The sequence below is a fragment of the Lineus longissimus genome, chromosome 15 (genome assembly GCF_910592395.1).
Source record: "Lineus longissimus chromosome 15, tnLinLong1.2, whole genome shotgun sequence".
Lineage (NCBI taxonomy): Eukaryota > Metazoa > Nemertea > Pilidiophora > Heteronemertea > Lineidae > Lineus > Lineus longissimus.
Window position 1 is genome coordinate 16,038,276 of NC_088322.1, and position 25,847 is coordinate 16,064,122.

The 25,847-nt window shown below is 42.2% G+C and overlaps 3 protein-coding genes across 4 annotated transcripts; 1 reads left to right on the forward strand and 2 right to left on the reverse strand.

Annotated features, from left to right (window-relative positions):
* Positions 1-836: 836 nt before the first annotated feature.
* LOC135499522 (actin-related protein 3) lies at positions 837-7,763 on the reverse strand. Its single transcript, XM_064790329.1, has 11 exons — positions 7,633-7,763; positions 6,915-7,083; positions 6,699-6,809; positions 6,299-6,394; positions 6,034-6,141; positions 5,435-5,578; positions 4,983-5,156; positions 4,620-4,712; positions 4,140-4,265; positions 3,849-3,932; positions 837-3,458 (listed from the first exon to the last, which is right to left on the reverse strand). The coding sequence occupies exons 1-11, from the start codon at positions 7,674-7,676 to the stop codon at positions 3,363-3,365; spliced, it is 1,245 nt and encodes a 414-aa protein (XP_064646399.1). The 5' UTR covers positions 7,677-7,763; the 3' UTR covers positions 837-3,362.
* An 843-nt stretch (positions 7,764-8,606) lies between these two features.
* Positions 8,607-17,674, reverse strand: LOC135499534 (armadillo repeat-containing protein 8-like). 2 transcript variants are annotated; one of them, XM_064790347.1, is made up of 18 exons: positions 17,580-17,674; positions 16,907-16,980; positions 16,485-16,556; positions 16,067-16,209; positions 14,996-15,093; positions 14,540-14,632; positions 13,995-14,151; positions 13,816-13,906; positions 13,131-13,410; positions 12,813-12,905; positions 12,384-12,548; positions 12,041-12,220; positions 11,569-11,718; positions 11,076-11,171; positions 10,173-10,268; positions 9,893-9,965; positions 9,398-9,491; positions 8,607-9,076 (listed from the first exon to the last, which is right to left on the reverse strand). In XM_064790347.1, the coding sequence occupies exons 1-18, from the start codon at positions 17,595-17,597 to the stop codon at positions 9,046-9,048; spliced, it is 2,004 nt and encodes a 667-aa protein (XP_064646417.1). In that variant the 5' UTR covers positions 17,598-17,674; the 3' UTR covers positions 8,607-9,045. The 2 variants fall into 2 exon arrangements, with proteins under 2 accessions (XP_064646417.1, XP_064646416.1); XM_064790346.1 differs by having other exon boundaries at positions 9,398-9,509.
* Positions 17,675-19,616: 1,942 nt separating this feature from the next.
* On the forward strand, positions 19,617-25,640 carry LOC135499536 (lariat debranching enzyme A-like). Its single transcript, XM_064790348.1, has 8 exons — positions 19,617-19,757; positions 20,448-20,647; positions 20,845-20,969; positions 21,154-21,234; positions 21,459-21,544; positions 21,855-22,157; positions 22,464-22,606; positions 24,103-25,640. The coding sequence occupies exons 2-8, from the start codon at positions 20,451-20,453 to the stop codon at positions 24,896-24,898; spliced, it is 1,731 nt and encodes a 576-aa protein (XP_064646418.1). The 5' UTR covers positions 19,617-19,757; positions 20,448-20,450; the 3' UTR covers positions 24,899-25,640.
* The last annotated feature ends 207 nt before the right edge of the window (positions 25,641-25,847 follow it).

Consider the following 25,847-nt stretch of genomic DNA (forward strand, 5'->3'; position numbering starts at 1 on the left):
CTTTAAATAAATCATAAGCGTTGCATTTGCTCCTGGCTCTGTTCACCATCCCAAATGGCAATATTGCCAATTGGGCCGGACAATCACGAAAACCCCCAAATACATTTCTTCCTGAATAATTCTTATAGTGACCATTCTCCCGTGAAAGACAGTTGCTAACGCTGCAAAAAAATCCAAAAAAAATCGAGGGTCAACCATTGAACTTTTGAGTTATGTTGCATGAATTTGGCACAAATCGGCGAAAAACGCACCAACTGGCACTGGACGGCATTTCAACACGGGGCCGACGCACATCCCAAGTTCAGTGTACATATACGCCGGTAACAACAGTAAATGCGTAGTTTCTTGTTAGCCGCCTATTGAGTAGCGCTCTAGATTTCAGAAACTCCAGAAAAACATGTCTTTGCCAAAACAACTGCTAAATCAACACTGCCATACTGTAAGGATCGAGAAATCTATGATTTTAGGAACTACGGTTAGGGCTTGGCCGCGCATGAATACAAAAAAGTCCCTAATGAGACCTTAGTATTCACAACCTGCCGGAACCTGTCTTTGGCAGTTTCGGGGCAAAATAGTGGACAGCAGGCATACAAAAGGAACCTTTTAGCACAATTGAGGCAGAGATGTACTCAATATCACGTCTGAATTCTAAATCTCCGTGCGAATTCGTGATCATGTGTCCCACCATCAGGGACAAGAATGCCTTGCATTGAGGGTTTGTCTCCACAGCAAGTGTGATGTCCAACATATTGTGATGCACCGACGACGACGTACATCACAAATTGACAGTCTCTCACATTCAAAAACAGGTTCGATGAACAAACCAAAACTTGGAATTCGTTAAGTTCGATTTATTCTTATGAAAAAGTTTATAGTACCTCTGCATATACAAGTAATACATTAACTTTATACAATCCTTAATAATTCATGTCATTATTAACTAAATTATGAACCTATAATCATAAACATATCATGGTTTACTTAAAACTATTTCTTTTCAAAAGCGTAATAATTTGAAAGAAAGATCTCGCACAAAGAAACAGAAGTTTTAGTTGGAAATTACAAATGATGTTCACCAAAACAAAACGAACAATTACCTATCAGATGTGGATTCAGGATTTGGAGAAAGAAGGGCGCTTCTCACGCTGAAAATCCTCGTCTTTTTCTTTTCACAGCAAAATTTAATAATTTTTCTGAAATAAACCTGGTTTGCACCTCTCTGAAGTGCCATGACAATTGTCACTTCAGTATCCGTCTCAATAGGGATTACAGGGTGTGTCAAAATGAAATGCCGCAGCCTTGTTTCCAAGAAGCCAATGTGGGCAGTTGTATTGTAATAAACCAAGGTCATCAGACTCTTGAGACCATAACACTGAGACCAGTGAACTTCATTTTCTTTGCAACACATCCTTCTTACAACTTGAGTGACCTAAGTCTATCTAATAAGTAGATTACACCAGCAACTCTCTGCATCAGCCGTGATCATCAAGCTACCAATTATGGATGTCAGAATATATTTGCAACCAGAAATAAAAGAGTTGACCAAACATTTCTAAAGCGGAGATAACACTGTTGGTGAATTGAAATCACAATTTCCAAATAAATATATGAACTTTACAAATCCTGTTTTGAAATGAAGACTGTTCATTTACACAGAACACAATCAGCTTCTTTTGAAGCATTTCTGTGGAATTCACCACAAATATCTTGGAATATTACAACAGAACCTTATTGCAAATGGCCAAAACTAAAGGAAAGAAACTCATAATCACCCATATTTACCACCAGACATCTTTCCGACGCGAGTCACAACAACTTTCGTCTGAATCCTCATTTGTGATATTTTTTTAACAACAAGGAAAATCACGAAATTTAGCACATAATTTGATAGGAAATTTTAAGTACCCTTTGCTTTTACAAATCGCACATTACTCAATTTCACACCTAAAAAATACTTCCATTCAATGATTTATTTTGAATAAGGAAAAACATGTCTGCCCTTTCAATTCTGAGCAGAAGATCTATGCATAAAATACGAAACGGACACGAGACCATTTATCACAATTAGGGCCCTGTACCACCAAATCCCCCCTCCTTAACTATACCAGTTATCCTAATTATGGCTGACACAAAAGTTCAAGTACAACTGTACATCAAGATGGGTGTGTGCAGCTATGACATGCTTTAATTACATTTGCCACTATTCTGTGTCTGGTCTATTGTTGATAGGTAAAGTTGAACCCGATTCTAAGGATTTTGGTTAAGTTATAAACAATCACTTTCACCAAGACTCCATTTTTGATATTACTAATATCAAGTATGGTTTATACTTGCTAATATGCGAGTTATTAATGAGGAATTGTGAAATCTTCGTTATAAGTATATTTCATTATAACCGAGCTCGACAGTATCTGTGAAACTAAGATCACTCACTAGAAACTTCTTCACCTAAAGCCAGCTGAGCTAGAAGTCATCAACACCCCCAGAATGGTCCCATCCACACAAGACAATAATCCAAGAGATGTTCAAGGTTACACCTTGATGATAGGATGTTTTGCTATAGTCGAAGGCATTCATTCAATGCCACTTCATGCACGCTATAACAATGTGATTCAAAGTACAAAGACAAATATGAAGGACCCTTTTGAAATTGTAGACATCGTATTGTTTCCTTCCTAAAGATTTCATATTTTGTTCAAAAGGACTCGCAAAGCCCAAAGAAGCATAACTTTTGAAAGCAAGCATGCACAATCCTAACTAGTACCCCCTGAATAATACACTTCCTTTAAGAGTGATGAGTGGGCCTAGATTCAATCATAATTGGTCAGTCAACGGCTGACATTTGAGTCTAAATACCCAGGTTTGAGTAGAACTTCATTACAAACTAATCTAACTCAATCAGCTGACAAAGCCAGCGTATGGTGTAACATTTCTGAAGATCCTACTTGACGATGGAATGGATCTTGCGAGATGAAATTGAAGCTGACCCGGATTAAAGACAAACCATCATGACTGAAAATAATGAAATCAGTTGTTCTTCTACAGAAACAGTTTTCAATTGTGTTAGTTCTATAGGTGTGTGCTAGGGTAAACGTATCCTCCTTCCGATATCCTGGGGCATGTGATTAACCCTAAGATTACAACCAGGCAAACCTGGAGATGACAGACAATCTCTCACCAGAGGGCTCTGCCAACATCTGATCCAACACTACTGGAGGTGTGTTTTCTGTCTCATTCGACCAACGCAAATAATACAAAGCAAATCAGAATCCAGAATGTAACGCAGTACGCCGAGAGAGAGTGGTCTTGAACAGAGTCCTCTGGTGACGATTGTTGAAGTTGAGCACCATAGTAACCGTTGTCTAGGACATAACACCAAACACAGGATTGTGACGACAGATACTCGGACCATGCTCGTCGTAGTCTGCCTTCGTGTGACACACTTCATAGAATTCAGGCTGAAATGGAAAGGCATTCACCACATTAATTTTCATATTTAAATTCAAATTTGTACGATTACTGCAGATTTCACATAATTGTTTCCAAGGTGTCAAAAGACAGAGCACAGGTCTGAAGTAGGACTTTACTAATTAACACAAACAATCCCTTTTGGTACCTTGAGTTGGCTCGTGTTTGATAAATGCCACCATGGTTGGGCTTCACTTCAGGTTGGGCAGAGCAAACGTCACCAAATGCTACTCATGTTTCTCATTCAACCTGATCTAGGAGCCACGCACAAGAACACTGTTTAATGTCTCATTCAAAGAACAAGCCACCTGCCAAAACAAACTTCTTGATTGCTATAACAAATGCTTAAACAGGCTCCAATCATAATCCAGGCCACATACCGTCGATGCTAACATACTGCCCCCAAACCAGACGGCATATCGCTGCATATGATGGGTGATCACTTGCACATCAATTGGTGTTGGCTACAAAGATAAAGAGATGTTCAGTGAGATGGCTGGAGAATGAGATAGAACGACTGATATTCAATCAAATGTTTGAATCATGCAGAAGCTAATTCCATTCAGTGGTTTTCTCAGAACTCATCTGGAGAGAGGTAAACTGGACCTACTGACATGACCATTCATTGGAAAGCTCTTGATATATGATCTCCTTCTGTAATCATTTCCTACCTTTAATTTACCCCCGCTAAGTTCAGCACTAAGTTTCAACCTGGCATCTGTGACACGTTTTACATCACGTTGCAGCCGTCGGCCAAAGTCTCGGAACATTGTTGAGCCACCAGAGAGTACAATATTCTGAAGAGGAAAACATTACATGCTGAATAACCAAAGCTGAGTAGCACTTAACACGATATCAAAATCTCTAACTGTCTGCAACAGCCGAGATTAGGCCAAGCCCTGACCAAGTTGGGTAGTACTATTGGTCTCAAAGTTCCTCATGAAGTGCTGAAGAGAGATGACCCAAATTCATTTCTGAGGACTAATTGCCTGCATTCTTGAGCCCTAATAAGGGGGTGTAGTTTAGGCTATAATAATCTTGGTTAGAGTTGACTTGCTTTCCTAATTTGGTGGCTTGTCGATGGCGTTCCCTGGTTCAACATGGTGGCTGCAGGAGCTACCAATAACAGTTTGTAATCCCCATTGACTTACCTTATATAACCCTCTCCTATTATCAATTGGACAATTCTGGATCACAGTATCAACCACCTCTGAGATGGGGGTGTTGAAATCAGGGTTGGCAAACTGAAAATTAGCAAATAATGAACAAATACAGCATGTGGTGTCATGTTTAATGCACTATTCAGCCTAACTTGGAGAGAAACTGTTCAAGTTACTCGCAATTATCAGGGATCAAATTATGGAACGGAACATTTTGCGGTGCCAAAAGGGGGATGAGATATCGCAAATAAAAACAAGAACACTCTCTTACACCATCAAACAGTGTGTCAACTATGCAGGCCAGCAATGCCATCCACGGCTTTTGAGAACCCGCTGATCAGTCAGTATACTTACTTCAGGGTGGAAGAATATTTCTGGGCCTAAGAATCGCTCGTATCCTACATCCACGCAGAATGGCTGCTTCGTTATTGAATTCTTGCCATCAAAGTTTTTGATCCATTTGGCCGGGTCTTGGTCATATTTGGTAAATTCTTTCACTATGTCTGGGCAGATATAACTAAACTTTTCCTGAAAAGGGACAACAGGCATTTGAAAGGTGGAGTAACTTGGTCCTATTCAATCTTTCTGGTAGCAAGAAAATGTCTTAACTTTATCCCCCTGGAATTTTGTTTCTTACTGCACCACGTGAATCCTTTTATTGCTACTTTGCATAAGTTTTCCTCAGTCCAGAAAAGACACGCTAACTCGACTCATTAAAAACCCTGTGTTTTATTCCGCTTTCCTAATAATCTTCATTCAGATCAATACTACATCATAAACTATGTCTAATATCACACAATTCCTACCTTTATAGCTTTAGCAGTTTCCAGAGACTGCTCTGGTGGAATGCCTGTTTCCCTCTCTCTCAATAGCTGCTGGATGAAGTAGGTGATATCTCGCCCAGCGATTGGGATGTGTTTAATACAGCTACCAATCACGTAGCCCTCGGCCTGAAACCAAACAGGAATGTGACATATCAAGCAACCTCCCAAAAGGTTGGACAATGCTGGATTCTATGACATGGCAAAGCTGAAGAGATAACACTTTTACTGTGCAATAGTATTCAAAGGGTTAATAGCTCAACTGTGCCACAGAGCGTCTGATGGTAGATATTTGGGCTCGTTAATTACTGACCCATTCACAGGAAGCAGCCATTGTAGATCCAGGTCATGATTAATTACTAGATCACCATTATTAACGTTAAGTAAACTGGTGTCAATAACCGAGGATAATGCCAACATTAACCCTTGCTGGATGGGATCATCAACACTGTCTATCAAACCAGACATCTTGTTTAGATGCCACAAACAAAGATAAACATAGGCTTGGTCTGAGACATTAGCAAAACCTGTGATCAAAATGAAATGGCTTGAATTGCATATTTCTTGAAGAATTGTCTACCTACCACTGGTATAACATGAGTGACACCGTCCCCAGAGTCGATGACCGTCCCAGTGAGTGTCCTCTCTCCAACCTGTCGTGACGTCCACGACGCGGCAAGGGCAAGAACAGCCTACAAGACAACAAGTAGCTGAAGAACATTTGGTTGTTCACCCTCTCTGCTAAATACTAGCTCACAGCCTCTACTCTATTCATATCTCGAAAGTTTGAATTCAGATCAGAAGGAATAGAAATCCAATTAACTATTATGTGTCAAAAGCATATTTTACCTGTACGGCAATGTAAAGGCCAGGAACATTGAAAGACTCAAACATGATTTCAGCAGTATACTCTCGGTTTTCTGGTGTATTTAGTGGAGGTTCCGTCTGAAAGAAAGAAAGAGCAGCTGCGAAAGAGAATCGATTCAATTTGGTTGCAAAATATGCCGTTGCCTTGGTTTACTGCAAACAAGGGCCCTGGCTGGCTTATTCAGATGTCTCCTTTTGTTGTATTTAAAACCAATTTGAAGGCCAAGAAGGAGGAACAGTTGATGCCAAGGAGGGCATTCCTGTTGCCCAGAAATACCCTTCACTTCCAGACATGTCAATGTTGTAATAACTGAGACCTCATACAACCAGCCTAGGGATTGGAATTCTTTTATTGAGGCGACATTGACTGGATTAATCTTACCAAAAGGAAATAGTGATCCTCTGGTTCTGCTCGGAGATATTTGAAGATTGCCTGTTCATAAAACCTTTCCATCAAGTCCCAGTCTTCGACAATACCGTGACGTATGGGCCACTGAAAGCAGACATGTAAATGGTGTTAAATCGCACCACTCGGGTGGTCAGAATTGAGTATTCATCCAGGTGAGATTGGCACATTAGTATCATCTCTGCTACTAACCTTTGTAGCATATCTTGGTGCATCTATGGCCTCGTCTCCAATGAAGAAGTCAAGGTCGCTGACACCTTTATTAACCTTCTTGGCGGCCTCCGCTCCTTCTTTGACGGCAATGGCAGACGGCACAATGAACTGCGGCTCGGTGTTCCCAGCATAGCCCATTTTGGTGTAGCTGAAAATTAAACGCTTGAAATACAGCAATGATTGGCTGCACCAGGATAATTCATTAAGGACCAAATCTGTCGGCGCCAAGCAAGCTACATAACCGGCACAGGAAAACACAGCATTGACTGTTCTGAGTCTGCGCATTTGATTTGCTTGGGCTCTACGTCTTCTTCGAAAAGGTCTATGGGCAGTGCAGCAACAATGACGGCTTGCTCTCACACGCACACTTTTTTTATTTTATGATTGATTGACATCAATTCAACTTCAAGTAAGCCCAAAAATAACAATTCTGTAAAAAAACTATTGACCTTTGGTAGGAATGTGCTAGCTTTCAATGCATTACTCAAAAGATACACGTACAGCGCTCCGCCCCAGCGCTCTGCAGATCGAGCAGGAATATCGGCCTTGGAAATGGAATCAGGAAGTGAATGTACATGAAAATGCACTACGAATTCCTATACATTTCTGCAGTGCAACCCTTAAACCGGCACTGCCCACTCGAGCAAACATCGCCTATTTTGCAGATTGTGCACAAACTAATCAAGATGATGCTTACCCGGTACCACCATCCAGAACCACCGCAGGAAGTCTACCAGCCATTTCGATTTTTATCAACGAGTTTGGCAGAAAATTGACGTTTTGTTGACAAAATTTTGCTGGAAATGCACACCCATGCGAGACTTCCAAAATGGCGATTTAACCTCACCCTGGTTTGAGGGGGACAAACTGTAGAGATTAACGATGTCTATAGAAACATAATTTTACACTAACAAGTCACAGTGTTGACAGAGATATTCAGAATTTATCAATTTCTTGAAGAATATTGGCTCTAAATGTATAAAAATTGAGTTTTGATTAAATTGATTTAAATCAGATAACACCCGGACATCGGAGACTAAGTCGAAAGTAGTTACTTCCTCATGCGGAGTAATTTCAATATTATTTTTGAAATATCGAATAAAGACGATTTATCAAAAAACCCTGACATCAGCCCATCAGAAGAACTCTGAAAATGTGATAACAGAGTGCATTGGAAGTTAGAATAGTCTGTCCTGATTATCAGTGGTTTATCCGCGCAACAATATCAAAATTACTGGTTGTGCAAAGGTCTTGCGGGGTGGCGGGAAATTCAAATCGATTAACCCTCTTCTTTCCGAATATGCGGCTTTGGTAACAAGAGGGCAATGTGTAATGAAGAAAATTGCATTGCATAACCATCACAGAACAGAAAATATTATTTGTGACAGCATCCATCCACTGATATGTATCCAACCCTAAGAGACCTTTGTCCTAAAGACGTCACAACTGTCCTTTATAGGTCAACCAGTCACATTCATTCACTTAAAACATCTCAACCTAGCTGCGTCACATCCACTAAATTGTCTAAAGCTGACACCTTCCAAAATAAAGTGTGGAGGCAAAACCCAGGGATATCTGCTGAAATGTCATATCCTAAGATATGTCCTCACGACAACAATGCACAATATATAGAAAAAGTTAACTAAGATGAATCTTGTATCATAGAATTTTATTTCACATTGAATATTTCATTCCTCAAAATCTTTGCCAACAGCAAAAGACAGTGCCACAATTGATCACTGCATGTCTTCCATTTGTTGAGAACAATCCATTTTTTAGAAAATAGGCACTTGACCTCTTCCGATAGATCCCGGCAGATGACCCAACAAGGCGTGTATCTTTTCAAGGCCCTGACAAATGTCGCAATAACACCAGCAGTTGCTGACGTAACGGATTTGATCAGCCACAACTTTATTAAACTTCTATTTTCTCACCCTACCAGTAGTTTGCGCTCCAGGGCCCACGGACGCACACCAACTTTCATACATGTATTAGCACTTATGTACAAGCACAGAAGGTCCCTTTACAAATAGCACAGACTTTGATCCATAGTTTATCGAGTTTCACACGAATTTCACAGGATGAAAGCTCCAGAGTGGTTGCATGTGTCTCAGTTGAACTGCTGTAAAGCTGTCTTTACTCTGCAATGAAAAAATTAAAACGATTGTAAGAGGATTGCAAATTTCAGAGCAGATCAGCAAGATGACAGAGCTTTAGGGGCCCACTGGATAACCTTCGACTGGTCTAAAGAAAGACAATCGAACATGCAGACACTGACGATCATCAGCCAAAGAGTACAAGATCAATCCCAGGGTGCAACAATTTACCGCAACCAATTCTTGAGTTGTTCAATCTGAACACCTTCAAGCAGATGCTCTGGTCTAGAACAAGTCAATGGGCCACCCACTGAGCACATCCATCATTCATACTCCCATCCTCACATTCATAACAAACAAACTTACTTGTCAAATAACGTTGTATCGTTCGTACTTAATAACTGCTGTAATAATTTTTGAACGCCCATCTCGCGTAATTTTGCTTGTCGTTCCATAGCACCTGAAAATAGATCAAGATCTGACATGGGATTAAAATGACAGACGGGATCTGTCAAATCATCGTAGAAGAAGGGGCAACAACACTTAGGTTGATCAGTTTGCTAACCAAGGAGAGCGTTCCACTACAAACAGCTACCCTCAAACTGACCCCCCTCCCCCCAACATCATAAAGGATACGATCGGAAAGCTTTTGACGTCAGTGCGAGGGCACAAGGCAATTGGAACAGTACTACTGCATTCAACGGAAAATTGAGGAGGTACTTCTAATGGTAACTTCAATCACTTCCCTTGACTTTGATATTGGTGACTCAAGGTAGATATATCAAATGGCATCAGCAAGGAAAGGGTATCTGTCAAGGTGGAGGAGGGGGGGGGGGGCATGTTGATCTCATCTATTCTCACCTTCTTCTTCATTCCATATTAAATTTGAGACACAAAACGTGGCGGCTGTTTGTAACTTGACGTTTGCATGTATCTAAAATGAAGAATGTTGCAAAAGTGAACATTATGAAAACTGTGAACCAAGTCAAGTTAAACAGACTCGTTGCTTTAGTGCAAGTGATCTTTCTTACAGAATGCTTTAGTATGAGTGGTGTTGTACAGCTATAGGAGACCCACTTGCAATCTAAGGGTGTACTGATGGGTTTGATTGCATCCGGTTGCCACAAACTCTAAGACTTACCATATAATTCATTAATTTTTTTAACACATCCTCATTACTCATGATGAAATCTTTGGCTGAGTCACCGTCTGCTACATTTGCTAATATACACAAAATCTGAAAAATAACAAGAGGAGGTTGCTATCAACAAGACATTCATTAGGAAAGGGTTACTCTACCTAACCAAGTGTCAGTCGGAGTCGTGAGGTGGACAGACGGTCAGGGGTCCTGGGTTGGACAGACGGTCAGGGGTCCTGGGTTGGACAGACGGTCAGGGGTCCTGGGTTGGACAGATGGTCAGGGGGCCTGGGTTGGACAGATGGTCAGGGGTCCTGGGTTGGACAGACGGTCAGGGGGCCTGGGTTGGACAGACGGTCAGGGGGCCTGGGTTGGACAGACGGTCAGGGGTCCTGGGTTGGACAGACGGTCAGGGGGCCTGGGTTGGACAGACGGTCAGGGGGCCTGGGTTGGACAGACGGTCAGGGGGCCTGGGTTGGACAGACGGTCAGGGGTCCTGGGTTGGACAGACGGTCAGGGGTCCTGGGTTGGACAGACGGTCAGGGGGCCTGGGTTGGACAGACGGTCAGGGGTCCTGGGTTGGACAGATGGTCAGGGGTCCTGGGTTGGACAGATGGTCAGGGGGCCTGGGTTGGACAGATGGTCAGGGGGCCTGGGTTGGACAGATGGTCAGGGGTCCTGGGTTGGACAGATGGTCAGGGGGCCTGGGTTGGACAGATGGTCAGGGGGCCTGGGTTGGACAGATGGTCAGGGGGCCTGGGTTGGACAGACGGTCAGGGGGCCTGGGTTGGACAGATGGTCAGGGGGCCTGGGTTGGACAGATGGTCAGGGGTCCTGGGTTGGACAGACGGTCAGGGGTCCTGGGTCCTTCGGCATCTCTCTCAGTAATGCTGTTACACCACATACCTGTTCTTTCACCTCAACTGGATGGTCGCCCTCCAGGATTAGTATCACAGCCTGGATTATTTGACTGCCGTGCATATTCATGATGTAGTCTATGTGCTGGAAATGAGAGCAAATGACAGAATTGAGGACTGGCGCAATTTGAAAGCAACAACAATCAACACATGCACTGACCTAAGTTTCCAGTTTCTCTCAGCTTGAAGGGGCTAGGAGTGAGTATCACTGCCCTGATGAGACACTCATCCTTTCATACAAAACACTGACAGCAACACGTTTAAGACGATTGCCTATTTCAAACAGAATCCTAGTGGACAATTTCCGCCATTTGGTGCAGTCCATTAAGGAAGTATGTAAAGGATGACACATTGACTGCCTAAGGAATCTGGATGAGGGCAGGAAGGCTGTGACTGGAGCACTCTTCCTAAGAGGTCAGTCTTGATTAACTGGTGCAGACGAGGCTAAGGGCAGAACACGTCCTGCTTCAACTATAACTTACTGGTTTATTAGACAGTAGATTCCTCAGCAGGCCTAGTGTCTTCATGAGCACCTGAACATCCTGGTCCGAGAGTAACCGGAATAGCTGTTCCGTCCCCAACGAATATAGGATTTGACTTTTGATTTTTTGCTCTGCTTGGAAGGCCATATTCTGAAATAGCGCAAAGAGAGGTCTTACTGCATCTTCCTGTTGTGGTGGCATCATTCCCCACCCTGGCCGGAGGGAGCCTAGTCAGCAGAGTGACTGCCTTGTAATCAGTAAGGTCCCTGGTTCAAATCGTAACTGGATCTGCTTGTTTTCCTCTAATACATTGGACTCTCAACTTTTAGTAGATATCCAGACATTGTTTCTTTCTGTTCAGAGGATTTGACGCCAATCAGCAGCTGACACTAAGACATTGACAGTATCGACAACCCAGAATGGAAACAACACTGCTGAACAAACCAGAACTGTTTTGTTGTGAGAATCTTACCATGAGCGCCCATATCCCATTCAATCTGAGCGCAGCGTTATCTCGTTTGGTGAGACCAACAAGAAGGTCGACGGCGCCCTGTTCCAAGATCGGCTCCTTGCTTGGCGAGAACTCGAGGAGGAGGTTACATAACGTTGAAGAAGCCACCGTCAGAATCTCATCAGGAGCATTGTTGAGCAGCTGGAAAAGAATCTGAGAAAATGTCATCCTCGACGCTGCGGTGATTTGGTGAATAGAACATCAACAATTCATCATAGATTTCCATCCATTGATTATCATGTCACACCATTGTATGGCCATCATTGTCTCTGAAACAACAGATCAAATTGTTGATGAGACCTACCTTCATGAGAGGCTTCCATACTGTGTGATCGGAAAAACTTGTGCGAAGCTGCTGCACTGACCGAGAGAGACTGTGTAAACATCGCACGGACGCAAGCTGAACTTTGACCGTCGGACTATTCAGGCCGTTCAATATGTGTTCCATCATGTTCTCAGTTTCTATTATCTGTTGAGGAAAAAGAGCCGTTGAATACAATGATATAGGAACTGCAAAGCTATCTCTCTATCAAATACAAGGCAAGGAACTTGTAGTTCAATTTAAATCACAACCTCTAACAGCTTTGTCACTATTTCTGACCCTGGCTCAAACTGCCTATTTAATCATGACTGGTTACACACTTGTCCCATGATGTTATTACCACCCCATGACAGAGACAAACAAGGCATCACGGTGAAGGCAATAACTCAACACTATTAAAATAGGACTTACTTTTTTCCTAATTTCTTCATCATTTGCCCCCAGAGATGCGAACGCCCGGAAGGCTGCTTGACGCATTCCATCAATGTTCTGATCCTCCTTGTCCTGAAAGATTGAGACATCAGTAGCCAAGGCATCTGCAGAGGATCACTACGGTTGTCTTGGTCTCCTTGAGTAAGGCACTTAAACAGACATTCCTTCTCTTGAGCCAGGACTATAACTACGGCATTGCTTTCCAAACAGCTTACTCAGGCCTCAAAGACAAGCTCCAGCATGATGAGAGCTGCCCAGCCAACCTTTAACCTGTTTTGACAAAATGAGCTTGCTCACCTTCTTCAGCAGAGCATCACCATTGTGGAGGTTGTTATTCAAGGCCGCTCCTCCGTACTTGAAGTAATCCGACAACGTCGAGATGATGTGGTCTGACATGCTGGCGATCTGCTGTAACTCCGTGTTGACTTCGATGAGATATGCCAGCGTTTCTGCACCCTCAATTCTCTCGCTCACTGGCTTGTCCTTCTTACACATTCGGATCAGAGTCGGGAGTGTCTTCAACATGATGACAGGGTCTTGTGGATCCAGGATAGATGCTCGACACAGATATGTCAGGCTGGAAAAGGAAGACATGCTTTGTATTGAATGGTATCACAGTAATAAACAGCAAATAAAGTAGACATGTGAGTAGAAAGAGCCACAAACAAGTACATGTACCTGCAAAAAGTGGATGCCTACTTCACCTGTTGCAGGTCAGTGGTGAGGTTTTCCTGTTTCATATGAAAGCTTCCTATCAGTGTTCTCTACCTAACCTCAACTAGAGCAGGTTCTGTCCCTTCTCATAGATTCTAACCAGGCAAGGTTAATCAGTCATACCTCTGTCTGCGGATATAAGATTCGTATTTAGATGCAACATCATGGCCTCTCTTGTACCCTGTATCCTCCCCGAGCTTCGCTTATACAGATATATGATACATCTTGATACACCTCAAAGCAGGAACTCTAAAAGGTTTCAACTTACCATTTTGCGGCCGACATCTGCATCTCTGACGTCTTATCCCTTGCCAGGAGCTTGACGAGCATCGTGGGGATGGTTTCACCTTTGTAATTGGCTGGAATGAAAAGGACAAGATCAGGTTCTGTCGCAAATGTGCCAGCCTGATGCCACAACATCTAGGAAGACAGTCTCAGCAGACTCACCTGATACGATGGCCATTGCCACCTGCTGGTTTTGCAGACACAGACCAGCCAAGCACTTGAGTGACGGCATCTGAACTCTGTAAATGTTGCTGCAGAGCAGCGGAGCCAACGCCAGCACGAGGCCATTACTGCAGAGGATCGCCTGGTGAGTCTCCGTCTGAAAAACATAAATAGTACTTCAAGATGGACTTCTGACAGGGAAGATGAAACTGAACAAGATGTGGCTCTCCACTATTCGTTGCTCTCAACTGCCAACACAAGATGGAACAGAGCGTATCAATGTATGACCTACTGCTGGCTTGACTGCCAACACAAGATGGAACAGAGCGTATCAATGTATGACCTACTGCTGGCTTGACTGCCAACACAAGATGGAACAGAGCGTATCAATGTATGACCTACTGCTGGCTAGACAATTAAAATAAGCCGAAGTTGAAATCACTTAAAAGATGGATTTCACTCTAAAACAGTTGTGACAGGCCTCTGCACCACTGAGTGAAAACGGGAGACGAAGACACCACCCGTTCATTGAAGAGCTGGCTTACCGAGCAACAGTTGGCTAAGATGCTGGTGATGCACTCCTGGGTAGTGATGGACCTCGGAATGATTGAGATTAGGAGGGGAATCACCAGCGGGTCCTGAAAGGCAAACAAAATATCATGGGTGAAGTCGGTGGCAGATGGTCACAGCTGGGCAAAGAAGAAAGGAGGTTGAAATGCACTGGCCTTTTACCTTTTTCAAAGTAGCATGAGACTAAACGTGTGGAAGTCTATCCAATATAACTTTTACATGAAAGAACAAATATTGGGCTTCGCGGACCTGACCAGGATAAAAAATAATAATTTTTCTTGGTTTTTGGCAATTTGAGTGAGGCAGGCTTCCTAAAAAAAAAAAAATTCACCTCTTCAGTTCAGGCATGCTAACCAAGGACAAGGTATAAACAAGTCTCGCCTAACTCTTCTCCAGAGTATTGAGAACACTTAATGACTGTTGGAGCTCACCTGATAGATGGCAGTGACTGGAGCTGATGGGCTCAGAAATATGGTCCTCAAACACCGCAAACACGCTTCGACATACTTGAGGTTGTTGTGAGAGAGACCTGGAATTATAAACAATCAGGTTGATATCAGAGAAGTAGTGTTGTATAGTAATTGTAAAACCTTTCTTATGAGTAGCACTGTAATGTGTAATTCTTGGAATTAAGTGTGCGAGATTATTGGAATTGGGTATCAGATAAGATACCTGTGAAAATTCCCACGGTCTACTTTTAATCCTCCATTCTCCCCAGCGTGATCAATTACGTCAGCATTGATGCGGCTCCTCATTGGATGGAGACGCATCAACGTTGCCCCCTGATTGGTGCAGACAAAGCTGCGCGTGAATACAAAACAGCTGTCCGCACGCTCTCGGCAGAGAGAGAGAGAGAGAGAAGAGAGCGATAGAGAGTTATTCCAGTCTCCCGAGTATTTTGTATTCACGCGCAGCTTTGTCTGCACCAATCAGGGGGCAACGTTGATGCGTCTCCATCCAATGAGGAGCCGCATCAATGCTGACGTAATTGATCACGCTGGGGAGAATGGAGGATTAAAAGTAGACCGTGGGAATTTTCACAGGTATCTTATCTGATACCCAATTCCAATAATCTCGCACACTTAATTCCAAGAATTACACATTACAGTGCTACTCAACGTTGCCCCCTGATTGGTGCAGACAAAGCTGCGCGTGAATACAAAACAGCTGTCCGCACGCTCTCGGCAGAGAGAGAGAGAGAGAGAGAAGAGAGCGATAGAGAGTTATTCCAGTCTCCCGAGTATTTTATAATCACGTGCACGAATCGTCATCCCGACGAACTATTTTATCAATTATGACTTTGGTGTGTATAATTTTGTGAAGCAGTGTTAGAATAAAGGATCCGGACGTTAGAAGGCAAATTCAGGACTTATTACGTTTGTAACCTGTGCAAATACAACAGTAGGGAATTCTGTCAAACTGGATGATCAAGACAAAAGTGATGTAAAAGGTGATTAAGAGTTTGCACAATGCCAACAAGCTTGCCAGCCACAACTCTTTACCTTTCAGGAGCACGGAGACACAGCCAGTATCTATGAGACCCTGCACGTTCTCCTCTGTGCCTTTAGCTAGACTTCCCAGCACAACGGCCGACTCTGTCATCATCTCTGGACCACTCTTCTCCTCGATCATCAACTGCAATAACCTACAAGAACAGAAATAGGCACATGAATACGAAAGTGACGGAAACTAAGAGTCGACCAAGAGCGCTGTGCAGGATGGTCACCTTGCCCCTTGTATCAGTTTCCTCCAAAGTTTGTTTGTTCCACAACATTAGGAGTAGACACAACCTACTGACATGAGCAGTCACGCATCATTGGCTTCAAGACTGGCTCAACCTCTGAAACATCCTCAGCCCAGTTGTTCTCGAAAAGACTAAGAGTTGAAATAATGAGTACCGTAACCGACATGCCCACTCACCTTGGAACAACCCCCAAAGTCATCAGATAAGACTTCTGTTTGTTGTTACCAATCACTGCATTTTTCATGTCACTAAAAAATGTAGAAACTTGAATAAATACTTTTCCTACGCTTCACTTAATACATAATGTCTTGTATTCTAATCTTGGATAAGATAAAGGTTCACATGGATAATTTAACATCTATATTGTCATAACCTGTGAATCTATTCTCAAACATAAGGCTGCATATCCACAAACTCTTTGCTTTTGCAGTTTTTCCCAGTTCTATTTTCGCTTATGACTTGGCTTGGCTTATTGAGCATTCTATCCTGATAGACTGTATCCATGTGCCCTTTTCCTCTTATGCACAGCACAATGTCCCCTTTTGACTGGGAATATAAAGAATGAACATTCTTCATTAATATTTCAAGAGCAACTTACACAATAGCTTTATGCCACTTCTCAGATTCGGGGCCAAAAAGTTGATCCACGTAATCAGCTCCACTCTCAATTTCCTGAAAAATGTAAATGTCAGCATGAATGAAAGATGCTATTCACAAGTTACACTGGACAGACAATCCCGAGACGATGACTATTTTGCCAGTGTTTTCACCAGAACCTCCCAGAAATCGGACATGTCAGACAACATCCCATACATACGATACATGACCCCTTGCCCGATATGCTTGTCTGGCATCTTTTACCATAAAGATCTGTTGTAATGAAGGTTTGCTTGGCCGACCCTTTATGGTACCATGTACGGCATATCTAACAAGAGGGCCTTTGACATGTACCAACCATGTCGATTAATCTAGATAAGGAAGCAACAATAATAATCATCCATGTACCTTGAAAGTTAAAGTTACTGCTGATAGCAACACTATGAAAATGATTTCTTAAGGAGAGTGGTAGCGGATCTTGTAAATGATAAGAATGAGATGACAATGGGTGATGACTTTGTTTTTCAGCAAAAAACTGAGATTGAGAAACACCAAAAGAAAAGAAAAAATGTAATTTTTGTCAACAAAATCTCGAAATTTTAGTACAAAGCAACATTTTCAAATTACGTCATGTTGCAATAATTGAACTTAAAGGATGTGAGAATCATACAAACCATCATTGATGGGATCATTTCCTTCAGTTTTGACAGAAAAGGTGATTTTATATATGCAAAATGTCAAAACCGGCAAATTATTATTTGGCTAGCTGTTGATTCACAGTTACCGATGCAGTAATTATCTTACAACTGTTTTACTCACTATACGATTATTTCTGACAAAAAGATATCAGTTTCCACTAAACTCTCCATTGTTCTATAAGTCGTTTTATATAAATGATTTTTTATGTGCTTCTTTCGATATTGTAATCGCGTGCTACGAATTAACAAATAGCGCGTAGCGCTTCGGTCTCGTTAGGGAGTTTTTCCCATATGTACGCGATGATGACGTGTGCATAGACGTGCCCCATTAACAGGGCATAACATCTATTTTAAAATGCATTTCCAAAGTGAATGCATGAGGACAACCCATTTGTGTCGTATATCACTGGAAACGCCCGATTCCCCTGATTCTGCAGGATGTTAAATCGGGCATTTTATTTCTTTAAATAAATCATAAGCGTCACATTTGCTCCTAGCTATGTTCACCATCCCAAATGGCAATATTGCCAATTGGGCCGGACAATCACGAAAACCCCCAAATATTATACATTTCTTCCTGAATAATTCTTACAGAGACCATTCTCCCATGAAAGACAGTTGCTTACGCTACACAAAAATCAAAAAAAATCGAGGGTCAACCATTGAACTTTTGAGATATGTTGAATTTTGCACAAATCAGCGAAAAACGCACCAACTGGCACTGGACGGCATTTCAACACGGGGCCGACGCACATCCCAAGTTCAGTGTACACATACGTCGGCAACAACAGTATAAATGCGTAGTTTCTTGTTAGTCGCCTATTGAGTAGCGCTCTAGGTTTCAGAAACTCCAAAAAAACATGTCTTTGCCAAAACAACTGCTGAATCAACGCTGACATACTGTAAGGACCGAGAAATCAATGATTTTAGGAACTACGGTTAGGGCTTGGCCGCGCATGAATAACAAAAAAAACTCCCTAATGAGACCTAACTCGACCATGTTCGTTTGTAACTCTACCTACTCGAGTACGACTCTACTCGACGCGATTCCCAATCGAAGTCGGCCCGGGAGCGAAATTTTTTTCTGCAGGATACTTCTGCCATAGTGTACATCTGACAGCCAATCAGAATTCAAGGCAAGCACGTGTCTTTGTTGACATCATCTTTCCACATGGCGCAATAATGTCAACAATGCCACGTCTTCTGATAATCTTGGAAAGAACAAGTTAGCAAATGGTTAGAGGAGTATATTAGCTAAAATATATTTATTTGCAGTATCTTAACATGTATTTTCATTGTCGAGTGGACTGTATTTATTGGACTTGTCTGTTAAAGGCGCACTGTGCTCGGCAAAATAGCCGAGGTTGAATGTTTATCTGTCAACCGTGTAACTAGTTCTGCTGTATATGCATAGGTGGCGCCACCATTCAATTTATTTTGTTTGCTTGTCAAAATGTGTTTTATACAATGGTCCTTCAACAATGTTCAAACTACCAAAATAGGCCTGATACCTTCAACAGCAGACATCGGATACACTGTCCCTTTAATAATTATCAACATTGGCAACACTGTCAGTGTCACTGCCCCTTAAAATTTCACAAATCGCGAGACATCGGATACACTGTCCCTTTAATAATTATCAACATTGGCAACACTGCAGTGTCACTGCCCCTTAAAATTTCACAAATCAATGCATGCACTGCAATGTAGCGATCAGATCAGCTGATGCCTCTTTTGTACGCATAATATCATCAATTTTACAATGAATCTGCGCAATTCATTCCTAAACACTACGACACAAACCTTGAGTTGAGCATAATTGGGGTCAGACAATGAACTATTGTCACATTCACAGTTGAAGTGGCACTCGGCATGCGACTCAGTATCGTCCATTGTATTTGCATTATCATGCATAAATAAACAGTGTGACGTCAAAGATCGCGCCAATTGTGATTGGCTGTCAGATGTACACTGTGGCAGAAGTATCCTGCAGAAAAAAATTTCGCGGCCCGGGAGATAGCGAGAAGCGGCCATCTTGGAATTTCAAAAAAATAATTTCATGAATTTACGAAAATATCACCTAAAATGGCAAATTATTGAATTAATCATCACCCCAAACTGTTCCCCTAAAATATAACAAAGTATTATCGACCAGTAAGTTTTACAATTGTGTGCAGATTTCATGTTGACGATTACTTTATGTGGTTTACATTTTACAAAGAATCCATTCCAAGGCAAATGCATGTGTGCTGACTGTGCATTTCCGTGTAGCCTTCTATAGTAGGGTAGGCTACATTGCAGCTGACCCATGCATGCATGGGCCCTTTTCCAGATACGCCGGTACCACCTAGGGTAGGACCAATAAACGGTCTTCACAATAGATCTTTACGGTCAATGACGTCAGACAATGCCTCGATCGTAGGTACCGGCCTATTGGGCCTGGCCATACAATTACATGACAACATTTTAGACCTCTTTCCTTTATCTTGATCTTCAATTCAAGACCCTTGCAATAGGCCCTACATGGTTTGCCGAATTACCCACGGCGGGTATGTTTAATGACCGTAACAAATGTGATGGCGTAACCCTAAACACGTCAGAAGCATTCGAGAAGGCCTAAGTTACTAAGCAAAGATGAGAATTTTACTTAGAACAGTGCCAAGTCTCTGACGCTCTGTGACCCTTTTTGTTCCAGGTGAAACACATGAAATGAGTGTGGCAGTCTGTGTTTTGATTGTGAGGACAAGGACTACACTTAATGTCTAGGTCATCCTACACGATTGTTAGTGTTGGAGCATGATTATTGCGAATAAGGAAAACTATAACTTACAACTTGTATTTTAGATCATGAAGATTGCTGTTGAAGGTTGCTGTCACGGAGAGCTAGACAAAATATATGAAACCTTAGAATTTCTTGAAAAGAAAGAAGATGTGAAAGTGGACCTCATGCTCTGTTGTGGTGACTTCCAGGCGGTACGGAATGAGTCCGACCTCCGATGTATGGCTGTCCCTCCAAAATACCAAAAGATGAACACATTTTATAAGTAAGTTTTTGCTAAAGTCATACTTAGGACACTTTAAGCAGCGGTGTGTGGGGGGGGGGGGCTGTTCTGCATCACTTTATGAAAAACAAGTGATTTTATTTAACTTTAAAATTCTAACACCTCAGTGGTATTTATTTCACTGGCAATGTTGCACTTTGGAATGAACACAGTTCAACTTTTCAGTATCTTAATTTCAGGTACTATTCTGGTGAGAAGAAAGCTCCAGTTCTGACCATATTTATTGGAGGGAACCACGAAGCATCTAACTATCTACAAGAACTGCCGTATGGAGGCTGGGTAGCGCCGAATATCTATTATCTTGGTGAGTGATCATTTGAAGTCACCATCATAATACGCATGCAATAGTACCTGTCCTTGGGCAATATTGGTTATCATTGGGTAACGATTTCTAGCCGTGGATCACAATTGAAGTAATTCCCACACTGCAAAATTTGACTTGTTCCGTTCTTGATGCTGTTACTCATATTTCACATTAACCCTTTCAGGCTATGCCAATGTCATTCAGTACGGTGGCATTAGAATCGGGGGTCTCTCAGGAATTTACAAAGGTCATGATTACAACAGAGGTATGTATTAGTGGCTCAGTCACTACTTGGCACGGTGCAGTTGTGAACAAAGACTATCTGAAACAAGTCCTATAGAAGAGGCAATTATCATCATTAGTTGGAGGCAGACTCCCTGGAGGGCCACGGTGTCACTATGAATGACCCCAGTTATTGTTATCATCATCATTATTAGGTACTTCAGATAAAGAACATGTATGTTGTTTCATTTCTCCATTCATTTGCAGGTCATTTCGAGCGCCCCCCATATGACAACTCGACCGTCAGATCAGCTTATCACATCCGTAATGTCGACGTCTTCAGACTGAAGCATGTAAGGCACATTCATATTGAATATCTATCAATAGGTGAGCAGTCTGCCGACTCACTGCTCAGGAAATCCACTTTAACCTAACATAACTCATCACATCTGTAATGTCGACGTCTTCAGACTGAAGCATGTAAGCCACATTCATATTGAATATCTATCAATAGGTGAGCAGTCTGCCGACTCACTGCTCAGGAAATCCACTTTAACCTAACATTGGTTCACTTCTTTGACTTTTTTGTTATGATTTTCACACAAATTAAAACTTTACTTTAGATTCAAATATAAGTTTGTATCATTCTTGTTTGATTTTCAGATCACACACCCTGTGGACATAATGATGTCACATGACTGGCCACGTGGCATATATAACCATGGCAACATGGAAGCACTCCTGCGGAAGAAGTCGTTCTTCCGTGAAGAGATGGAGAAAGGCATCCTGGGAAGTCCTCCGGCCGAGGAGGTGCTCAACACGATTAAACCAAGCTACTGGTTCTCAGCTCATTTACATTGTAAATTTGCTGCTCTCGTTGAACATAAAGAAGGTGAAGGCAAGGAGTCTAAGACAACTCGGTTTCTAGCTCTCGACAAATGTCTGCCACATCGGGATTTCCTACAGGTCAGTAGCAGTAGATGCTTGGTTACTAGTCTTGATGCGAGTCACCGGTTTGAATTTTATCAGAGACACATGCATGTATTTTGACCAAACATTCCTAATTCTCGTTCCAAGTCTCAGTACCCCTGATGATGTAATGTCAGATAGCTGTGACACATTTCAGTGACTTCTTGTATCTTAAAATCAAGCTCCTGTCGGCATTCCCTTTTGAGTTGGCTTGTGACGTCGGTCTCATATTGTTGATTTGGTTTGTTAGCCTCGTTCAATGTGGCTACCAGTCATCATCCTAATCACACTTTCCATTGGCAGATCGTTGAGATTCCACACGACAAGAGCAAACCCCTTCAACTGGAGCTGGACCCTGAGTGGCTGACCATCCTGAAGTCGACCAATCATCTCATGAGTATGAACAAGTCCTATTCATTCATGCCAGGCCCTGGCTGTGCGGAGAGGTAGGTCAATGATCGTGTTGTGGGTGATCCAATGTGTTCAAACATTCTTTGCCTAACAAACCCACAATTAGATATATCCTGACTCAAATAGGAATATCAAAATATATCGTTCGAGAGCTTTTGACGTAGCTTGACACAACAGAAATATATGCATATATAGAGTTGTAGTTTTCCAATGAATCTTCGTAGGATTGGACAGTTGTGTATATTTTGGGACAGCTTGGTGTCTGTTACCAGACATCAGGTGATGGCATTCGTCCTTGGAGAGCTTGAGACAGACTTCACCCTTCTTCTGTTTGTTAGCTCACCTCTTAGCAGAGGTGAGCTTATCCCATACCGTGGCGTCCGTCGTCCGTCGTCATCGTCGTCGTCGTCGTCGTCCGTCGTCCGTTAGCAGGGCACGTTTCGTAACTGTTAGAGCTATTGAGTTGAAACTTGGTACACATGTACCCTTATGTAATGACACCTTGGAGACCAAGTTTCGGTCCGATTCGTTTCATGGTTTGGCCACCAGGGGGCCAAACGTTAAAAGTGAAAATATGCAATATCTCCCTTAATAGTAGTCGGGAAATTTTGAAAAAAATATGGTAGGTACTTCTAGCAAAGGTGCATCATATATCCTCCGGGTTTTTGATTTGACCTCCTTTTCAAGGTCACAGAGGTCAAATGGTGTAAATTGGCCGTTAGGATGTAACGATGGCACGTTTCTAAACTGCAATGACTATTGATACCAGATTTGGTACACATTTACCCCTTAGTCAGGTGATTTCAGGGACCGAAGTTTGGTCCAATATGATTCACCACTTGACCACCAGGGGGCAAAATCCAAAAACCTTAAAAATGTGATTATTCCTTAACTTCTTACCCGATTGCCACCAATTTGATATCATGGGTACATCTAACCACCATACAGTATATGTCACACAGGTTTTTAATTTGACCTTCTTGTCAAGGTCACAGAGGTCAAATGGCATAAATTCGCCGTCAGGCCGTAACTATGGCACGTTTCTTAACTGCAATGACTATTGATCACAAATTAAGTACACATGTACCCCTTGGTCAGGTGATCTCAGGTACCGAAGTTTGGTGCGATCTGATTTGCCGTTTGGCCTCCAGGGAGGGGGCCAAATCCTAAATTCTTCAAAATGCCATTATTCCTAGTAATGACTTGCCCGATTGGCACCAATTTTATATCATAGGTACATCTAATTCTAACAACCATTCAATGTGTCACCTGGGTCTTCTTTGATTTGACCTACTTTTCAAGGTCACAGAGGTCGAATGTACTGTAAATTGGCCATTTTGGGGAAATTGTAATTGCTTGGACCTACATCAAACCTAACACTACATGACACAATACCATGCTCTTTATCCATCTTTCCTCCACATGAGGTGAGCACAATGGCCCTGGCCATTTCATATTATGATGTTGTGCTGTTGATGTCACAGCCAATTTATTCTTTGAGCAGCAGAAATAACTCGATTCACATTTTCAGATGGGATTTCAAGGCTCGAGATGACGAAATGGAAACCATCAAAGATGATTTTGGGGGCGAACTGACCGTACCAGAAAACTTCCAGATGTCAACACCAGCGTACGACCCAAAACAGCCAAGAGGAAACCCACCACCACCAGAGACACGCATAAACTCGCAGACAGAGTTGATTTGTGCCATGTTGGGCCTAACCGACCCGAACGCTGTCTTCCTTGGTAAAGCTAACGATTATCAGCTCGCAGAACTTTCAATGAATCCAGATGAAATCTCATTGGATAATAATTCAGACGATGACGACGATGTTCCCGATGAAAATTTAACATTCATAAATTCGACAATGTTTGAGAATGAGGACGATGCAGATGATGATGTCATTGGCAACAAATCTGGCTTCCTAAAGGAGAGTTCTCCCATTCCTGTCACAGACAATAAACTGCAAGACTCCTCACTAGAGGATGATCCAAACAAGAGTGCTGATTCAGAGTCTTCAGTCTCTTCGTTCAATCAGTCGGGACTTTTATTGCCGGAGCCCAAATTCGGTGAAGCGTCGTCGGAAAGTGATCAGTCACCATTACGGACATCAATCAAATCCATCCACCTCTCCTTACCGCAACCAAAAAACGATTCTGCGGTTAGCGGTGTGTCCGGTTTGTTATCTTCATCGGATAATGGCGGACAGACTTCAAGTGGCTTAGATGATTCAAAACATGAATCAGATGACTCTGGCGCCCCGCGGCCCAAGAAATTAAAACGGAGAAACGTGGCTCTTTATGGTTTGCAGAATAACGACAGCTGATTATAAACTTGACTTTCAGTGACCTTCGTCTTGGCGTTAAGTCAAATGTTTTGAAACCTGGAGTTTTTGTTCAGGAGGGGACCTATTGGCTTGGTATACAAATGTTGAGCTGACATTTTTTTAAAGGAATTGTTGATTTTGGACAAAGTTTATTGACAACATTTTATATTTTCTTTGTTTCAACCTCACAACTCAAAGAAGTTGGCCGCCATGAAATTAGGTAAAAATGGAACCCTGCGTAATGCTCTCCAGAACCGACCAGTCACAGGTGCCTTTCTCCTACTAATTCATGTCAATCGTCGGGTAAAATCACTGGGCGCTTTAGTTCACCAGTAACTGGCTGAAAGACATCTGCTGATACTGGTTAATGTTGATGATAAAATAGACTCTGATTAAAAAACGTACCTGGATGAAACAAAACCACAAAACAAATTGAATATGTTAGACTTGACTTTCATTACATTGTGATCTGTATACTCTTGTGAAATGGACTTGACTTCACAAGTGAATTCCAACACATGGAATCATGTGAAGTAAACTGTTTAATATTTATATATAAGGCTATTTTATGGAATACATTTTGGCTGTGAGAAATATTAGATTTGATAATTAAATTTTAGTAACTTATCCAAGATTTTTTGCAATTTAGCCATAGTGAAATATGTTTTTCGAAAAACTGGTGTGTATTTGTTAATGAATGATTTCGAATAAACAAGCATTACTTGAGAAGTTATAAATCAAACATAGTATTGTCCTTGTTTTCCGTAGGCCCCGATGTTGTCCCCTGTACTAGAGACGTCCCTACAGCCAGGTTGTGACTGTCTTCAAGAGTATAGTGAGCTAGCACATCTCTATCTAAGGCCGTAGGCCCTGATGTTGTCCCCTGTACTAGAGACGTCCCTACAGCCAGGTTGTGACTGTCTTCAAGAGTAGCACATCTCTATCTAAG

Coding starts and splice junctions, on each gene's coding strand:
- LOC135499522 (XM_064790329.1), bottom strand. CDS start 7,676: ATGGCTGGTAGACTTCCTGCGGTGGTTCTGGATGGTGGTACCGG. Junction 6,810..6,914: donor CACCAAGATATGCTACAAAG/GTTAGTAGCAGA, acceptor GTCTGCTTTCAG/TGGCCCATACGTCACGGTAT. Junction 4,713..4,982: donor AAATATTCTTCCACCCTGAA/GTAAGTATACTG, acceptor GCTAATTTTCAG/TTTGCCAACCCTGATTTCAA.
- LOC135499534 (XM_064790346.1), bottom strand. Junction 14,633..14,995: donor CAGTCACTGCCATCTATCAG/GTGAGCTCCAAC, acceptor TTTGCCTTTCAG/GACCCGCTGGTGATTCCCCT. Junction 13,907..13,994: donor GGCAATGGCCATCGTATCAG/GTGAGTCTGCTG, acceptor TTTTCATTCCAG/CCAATTACAAAGGTGAAACC.
- LOC135499536 (XM_064790348.1), top strand. CDS start 20,451: ATGAAGATTGCTGTTGAAGGTTGCTGTCACGGAGAGCTAGACAAAATA. Junction 20,648..20,844: donor AAGATGAACACATTTTATAA/GTAAGTTTTTGC, acceptor TCTTAATTTCAG/GTACTATTCTGGTGAGAAGA. Junction 22,607..24,102: donor GGCCCTGGCTGTGCGGAGAG/GTAGGTCAATGA, acceptor TCACATTTTCAG/ATGGGATTTCAAGGCTCGAG.